Consider the following 7586-nt stretch of genomic DNA (forward strand, 5'->3'; position numbering starts at 1 on the left):
AATCACTAAAAACTGCTGTAATCAAACCTATACTGAAAAAGGACAATCTTGACAAGACACAAATGAACAACTACAGGCCGATCTCAAATCTCCCGTTTTTAAGTAAGATCATTGAAAAAGCAGTTTCTCAACAGCTCAGTTACTTCTTAAAACAGAATAATTGCTACGATGCCTTCCAGTCAGGTTTTAGACAGAACCACAGCACTGAAACCGCTCTGACCAAAGTGTTTAATGACATATGTCTGAATACAGACAGTGGAAAAATGTCAGTCTTAGTTTTACTGGATCTCAGTGCAGCATTTGATACAGTTGACCACAACATATTACTCAAACGACTGGAGAACTGGACAGGTCTTTCAGGAACTGTACTAAACTGGTTCAAAACATACGTAGAAAACAGGAAATACTTTGTATCAATAGGTAACTTCACATCTGAGCAGACAAGTATCACATGTGGAGTTCCCCAAGGTTCCATCTTGGGACCCCTTCTGTTTAACATCTACATGCTCCCACTGGCACAGATTATAAACAACAACAAAATAAACTATCACAGCTATGCAGATGACACACAAATATATATCACAATGTCACCAGGAGACCGAGGCCCTGTACAGGCTCTTGGTAAATGCATTGAGGAAATCAATGACTGGTTGTGCCACAATTTTCTCCAGCTAAACAAAAACAAAACTGAGGTAATAGTCTTTGGCGCCAAAGAAAAACGATTACAGGTCACCAGAGAACTTCAATCTATACATCTAAAAACCACAAACCAGGCGAGAAATTTGGGTGTAGTGATGGATGCAGACCTAAACTTAGAAAAACACATTAAGACAATAACAAAGTCAGCTTACTATCACCTCAAGAATATATCAAGGATAAAAGATCTGATGTCTCAACAGGACCTGGAAAAACTAGTCCATGCATTCATCTTTAGTAGGCTTGATTACTGTAACAGCATCTTTACAGGTCTACCTAAAAAATCAGTCAGACAACTACAGCTCATTCAGAACTCTGCTGCTCGAGTCCTCACTAAGACCAAAAAAGTGGACCACATCAGTCCAGCTCTGAGGTCTTTACACTGGCTGCCTGTCCGTCAGAGGATAGACTTTAAAGTTCTGATGCTGGCCTATAAAGCTCTGAATGGTTTAGGACCAAAATACATCAGTGACCTCCTGACCCAGTATGAACCATCCAGATCCCTCAGGTCATCTGGATCCGGTCTTTTATCAGTTCCCAGAGTCAGAACCAGACACGGAGAAGCTGCATTCAGCTTTTATGCTCCTTATATCTGGAACAAACTCCCAGAAAGCCTCAGATCAGCTGAAACACTCAGTTTATTTAAATCCAGGTTGAAGACTCACCTGTTCTCAGCTGCATTTGAATAAAGCACCAAATCCACACTTTAAGCTTAAATTTCAAAACTTACATTTAACTACTGATTTTATCTACTGTTCTGATTTTATCTGTTTTGATTTTATATACTGTTGTTTGTTTGTTTGTTTGTTTGTTTGTTAATTAGTTAGTTAGTTTATTTGCTTGTTTTAATCAATTTTAAATCATGCTTTTTATTTGTTCTTGTTTCTAATGTCTCTGTAAAGCACTTTGAATCACCTTGTTGTTGAATTGTGCTATACAAATAAACTTGCCTTGCCTTGCCTTGCCTCCTATCAAAAACCCTCCAGAATGTCTCCACCCTGTCTTTTATCTGAGTACTTTCTACAGCCTGTGTTGCAGCCTGCAACACATCTCTGGGAACAGAGGGAAAAAAAGGGACGTGATATTGGTGGGGAGACAAATAAATAGATATATTTGAGTCTGCATGGTGTTGGGTGGTTTCGAGTGTTGGGGTTATATTGAGGATGAAGGGAGTATTAGTCCCAGGGCTTCCCTGGAGGAGGAGAGGATTAAGAAGAATCTGTCTGAAGGTGAAAAGGTCTCATCCTTTCTAGTGAAGAGAATATATTTCCTAGGAGAAAGTATATTTTCAGCAAAGTTTTTTTTTAACTTAAAAAAAAAAAAGGAAATCAAATGGGGAGTGCATGATAATGACAAAGTGTAGAAATGCACTCTGGCAGTGGACAGAATTTAAAATGTAGACATTATACTAAATAGAAAAAGAAGAGGTATGCGGCTCTTTTCTTCCAAGGTCCAGATGTGTTTGCCACATTGACTGTGCTTCATTTACTGTAATTTAAAGAAAATTGAAGGGAAAACTTGTGTGTGTTTCCATTTCATTTAGTGTGCACACGAATGGGTGTAAACATCTATACTCACATCCATCTGTGTGCTGCAGTACTGATACATCTCTACATAAATTGCTTTGACTGTCAAGTTAACTTCTTTTGAAGGAGCACCAGCTGGCCTCACTGTCTGCTTTTGGGCTCTCATATAATCACTGAAGTAGGTGACTACCTGCCTTGATGCCAGAGGATGTACACTACCTATATTGCACTTTCCTGTGAAAAAGATAGAATCAGGCTTATCAGAGCCTAATTACATTCAGTACTTCCAAGCTTTACTCTGTGCTGTTGGCTCAACCTGATTATATGCATATTTTTTAATATTATATATTATCATTTTATATCTGTTTTTAATTAAGTTCACTCACCTGACCTTTTTGATGGTTGCTAACAGATCAATGCCCAAAAAAGACAGAATGATCCAAAGTTGTGTTATATGTTATGCTACAGTAAAGCTGCCTTTATTGTCGTTTCCTATTTTCTTATTGTTCAATGATGTTTGGTAGTGGACTGTCTCACCACAGAGTGGAAAGTTCCATTTTAACTCCAGGAGAATTGGGACAAAGCAGTATGAGGTGAAAATGTTAAAAAAAAGTGCAGACATTTCCCTTAAATTACATCAGTATAAAATGACAAATTATATAGCAGTGCAACTGTTCCACAAAAAGAAAACAGCAGGAAGATTGCTGTTCCCAGTCTAGTTGTTATAGTAGTGCATAATGGCAGCACTCCCAATGTGTGGTAGATTAATGTCTTGTCAGAGGAAACATCCGCAGGGCTGCCACAGCTATCTGAAGATGTGCTCTGTGTCTTATATCCACTACGGGTCTCCGGGGTAGCCCATGCCGCCGAGCACATATCTGTTCGTTATTATATTGTAGTTTAGGGGGGAAAAAAAGGCAGCGCAATCACAAAGCTGTCCACGAAAGTTTCAAATTGAAGAAAAGTAGTGCTGAATGTCCCCAAGAATAACCCGCTTTCCTGAAGGAAACATTACATTCGGAGTTACTTGTGTTGCAGTTGCATTCTTTCAAGTTGGGGAAAGGTTAATTTCCCTTGATCCTACCTTGAAGTAAATCAGCTTTGAAGAAAATTCATTAGGCACCTTCCCACACTGCACCTGTTTGAAGCCATTTTGTTTTTCATGGTTTTGTCTTCCACAATTAACACTGAGGCTTAGGGTCACTGATTGCACAGCCCTGAGCTGATGTCGCCAGTTCTTTCATGACAGCTAATCTGTTTACATTATTTTTTCTTCTCTTTTCCCCTTGTCTTTTCACTCCTTTTTTGTTGTTGTTGCATTTGCTTGTCTTTTTCCTCCCTTGCCTACGTCTTGGCTTGCTTCTTCTCTCCTACCCTTATCTGCAGGTAACAGTATACTACACTCAGCTGCAGACAGTGTGACGAGTGCTGTACAGAAGGCCAGCCAGGCTCTGAACGAGCGTGGTGAGCGATTAGGCCGGGCTGAGGAGAGGACTGCAGACATGATGAACAGTGCTGAACAGTTTGCTGTCACTGCACACAAGGTGAGTCCATTTGTTACTAAGATGCATTACAATATGTAACCGCAAGGTGGGATTACTATTTTAATGTAGTACGCTGGAATTCTGACTTTGAGATGTTGCAGAATTACCAGTCATTATTGATGAAGATGAAACCTTTTCCAAAACCTGAGCATGTCTGCTCTGTGAAGATAATCATTTTTTCCCCCCTTCACTGACTCCATTTCATAGTTCTCTATAGGGTGTTCCCTCACTCTGCCTCAATCCCACATCTCTTCGTCGTCAGGAAAACTAATTGCATGCTGTTTAATGAGGCTGTTAGTGCATGATCTTTTATTTTTATTACTTCAAAACAAGAGCAAATATTGTATTGCTTTGTAACGAGCACACCTGATTGTGATCATCATATATCTAACAACATCGTAAATCAGACGCCTCGGGTTTGCAGCTTGCTGTTCAACAACACCATTCACTGACAGGCATATGATTTCTGGCCATAGTGGGATATCATTGACTTTAATAGTAAAGCCATCTGCTACCTTTTGAAGTTGAATGATGCATTGCGCCTTGTAAGCCACGGTGAGATAATTGAAAGACATTTGAAGAGTATTGCATGGCCCTCTCACAGCTAAAAGACGTGTTTCCCTGCTGTGAGAAATTACAAAAACTGTAATAACCACAGGGGAAAAGCAGGGAAATAGCTTTGGTGGTTTTAGAGCATGACTGCACAACCCCCACGAAGAATTTTTCATTTTTGTTTCCCATTTCACTTGATGCCATGAGCATCGAGTAAAATGTGTTATGAAATATGTTTGAAATATGACATGTTTCAAACTTGTCATTTGTCTTGCACGTTATCAAGATTCATGCCGTTGCCTGCCTGAAATCCTCAGTTGAAAGCGCTTTGGTAACCTTAGAGACGGATAAAAAGTCTTGTCTTATTCTGTTTGAGGATGACTTTGAGAATGGATTGGCTGGCTGGAATGTGAAGGATTTGGGTTTTTTCTTCCTACATTTTAACATTAAGCATCTGTACTGCTGCGAGTAGGTCACCTTGACTCTTCGTCTGAGTCCACTTCTGCAATCCCTTGTTGACAGCTACATAGCTGCACTCTTCAGCTTTAATCCGAACCCCTCATTTTTGTGTGCTACTTTACTGCCCCCACTTGATGGATGTGTAGAATTCTCCTCATTATTTAGCACCAACCTGTAGTCTTTCTGTGTGTGCGTCTTCCACACTTTTCTTGCATTCTCTCACTTTATTGTCTTTCAACCCTACCCAAATGTTTCTACAGCTTGCCATGAAGCACAAGTGTTAGACCACTGCCAAAACCAACTGGGCTAAGGGAGGGTCAGCAATCGCCAGTTGCTGTACAGGAGAAGGATTCCAGATTTTATTCTTTGTAAAAGTTTCAATATGATTAAAATTTGTTAACAATGTTAACATTTTAATGTTTTGGGTTACTGTACTCCGGTGCTTCTCGTTCCTAAAGACGGATCGTGCAGGGGACCGAAGAGAGGTAAACAAAACTGCTTGACACTGTCAACTGAATGTTTCATGCTTCTGTTTGCCAAAAAAAAGTTACAAGCCACAGCTATGACTCTACTTGATAATGACAGTCACTCAAGACACTTCCTCTTTTCGTTCGCTCACACACAAATGAGAGCGTACACGTGTTGCCAAATCATCATCGGCAATTACTCCCTCCTAAGGAACAGCTTGGCTCCCATTTATACTGGTTATTTATGAGAGCTGCGGTAATTATGAAGTCTTAATTTATGAGTGAGGGCGCCCTCTGATTGCTCGGCTTTGGATTGGCTGCCAGTATATAACATATAAATAAGACACATATGTAAAAATAGCCTAGATTTGATGCCTAAGTTGTATTTTAATAGATATTTGTGGGAGTGGGAAGTCGAATGAAAGGGATGATCACATTTCTGTTTGACATTTAATGTTTCCTTTTCTGCTCTGATTTCTGGACATTAAACTCGGACCATAATTTCAAAATCTATCAAAACAGTATTAGTTAAAAAAAAGTTTAAGATATGATTTCATAAACTGCTGATGAGACTGAGTGATGAGTGGTTTGGGTGACAAGATATAAAAATGTTGAAATATTTTTCCCTCTTGTTATGTGTCCGTCATTGAAAAACAACCTAAACTACATGGAATAGATTTTGGGAAGTGTACTTGAAGATTTCATTTAAAGAATAAGCTTTTAAAGTATATGAATTACTCTGTCTAATACTTTATGTTAACAGGGGTAGCTTCTGCACTGTAAAAAGCAACATGTAATTCTTCTTCTACTATTATCTCGGTGTCTGTAGAGCTAATTTGTCCCTGAACATGGGGATGCTTTGAAACTGATCCTGGCTGTATTTCAACTCTAAACTCTTCAGTAGTCATACCTTGTGCTTATTGTGTAACTTGGGTTGGTCATTATAATATGTATGCTGATAAAGGAGAAAATGTCTTCAATAACAGCAGTGGCGTGTGGTAGTTTTCTTCTTTTAGTTTTTTCTTTTTCGTTTGTTTCTTTTTTTGTTGTTGTTGTTCAATCCGCTCACTGTTCGTAACGTTGGCTTCTTTGATGGCAGGACACCGCCCTCACGCTTGAGATGTATTTGATTCTTTTATATTTTCAGTTTTGTAATTCATGATGTTACAATGCACTGACGAACCTTATCTTGCAGAACACAGAGTTCACTAATGAAATGTTCCGGTTGCCTAACACTTGTGTGCTTTTATTCCTCTAACACTTTTGATGTTACTTGTTTTAATAAAAAAATAGATATAAAGACAAATTTATATTATTCTGTGTCCTTTTTATAGCCAACTCGAGCAGTTCAGTCAAACAGTGGAATCAAAGTCCATGATTTTATGGACTGCTGTTTACCGTTTTGGATTTAGCTCACATTGTTGTTTCCGGCTTATAAACAGAACACTGCTACAAAGTTTAGTGTCTCAGAGGTCTTTATGCCATTTTCGCTGATGTTCACAGTTCCACCTCATCTTTCATCATCTATAATACTGTAAGATATGAAATAAAGTCCACTCCACAATCACAGTAAAATGCTTCCTTTTTTCCTTTTGTGGCCTCTTTTTATGTCTCTCACCTCAGTCTGCTGAGGTTAAACTCCAAACCCTATAAGCACATTGCAAGCACTGAAGAAAAAAAAATGCATATTTTTATATTGTCTTTGCATTATATTTACTTAAATATAGACTTTAAGTCATTCTGTAACAACCCACCTCTTTGGAAACAGAGTTGTGTGGTTGTTTTGCTACACGTTCCCAATTAGGTAGCTTCCTTTGAAGGTGACTGAAGAAGATGTTTGTAGCTTTTATTACAACTGAATGAAATAATCTGTATTACAAGTCATGAGGAGGTATTTTAAAATTTTAAACAAATGCAGTGATGCTCCAAAAGTTTAAAATAATTGATTGGAGGTGAAGACGATGCTTCCGTGAGTAGGGAAACTTTTGGCATTCATTGGTGTTTGCCGTCACTTTAAAACTAATAAATATAATTTTTACATTTGATTCATTTCTCTTGTTTCAGTTGCAAAGGGTAAGTTGACCATAATGGCAGAAAGTCTAGACAGTCTAAGGCTGATAGAACTAATCTTTAAAATTCACTGACCCCAGTCTGGAACATGGGGTCAGAAAAATGTGATGGAAATAAATGCACCGCACTAATAAATACATCAGAGGATGTATTTAGACATTTTTCACTGCAGCCATTTTAACATAAAACAGTTGACATGGGTCTAATCAAGTGGTTTTCAAGCAAACTGCTAATAGTAAGTTTTTATAATTCTTATTTTAGCATTCTTAAGC

The 7586-nt window shown here is 38.4% G+C and overlaps 1 protein-coding gene across 3 annotated transcripts in view; it reads left to right on the forward strand.

Moving 5' to 3' along the window:
- Positions 1-5883, forward strand: part of stxbp6 (syntaxin binding protein 6 (amisyn)) — a 69231-nt gene extending 63348 nt beyond the window's left edge. For all 3 annotated transcript variants that reach the window (XM_085441065.1, XM_085441063.1, XM_085441064.1), the window contains 2 exons: positions 3609-3766; positions 5038-5883. In XM_085441065.1, coding sequence (XP_085297191.1) covers positions 3609-3766; positions 5038-5061 — 182 coding nt within the window. In that variant the 3' untranslated portion in view covers positions 5062-5883. The remainder of the gene's footprint in view (positions 1-3608; positions 3767-5037) is intronic.
- Positions 5884-7586: the final 1703 nt, after the last annotated feature.

Source organism: Copadichromis virginalis, linkage group LG19 (genome assembly GCF_057382275.1).
Source record: "Copadichromis virginalis isolate Kocher_CV1m ecotype Utaka linkage group LG19, C_Virginalis_male_GT1.1, whole genome shotgun sequence".
Taxonomy (NCBI): Eukaryota; Metazoa; Chordata; class Actinopteri; order Cichliformes; family Cichlidae; genus Copadichromis; species Copadichromis virginalis.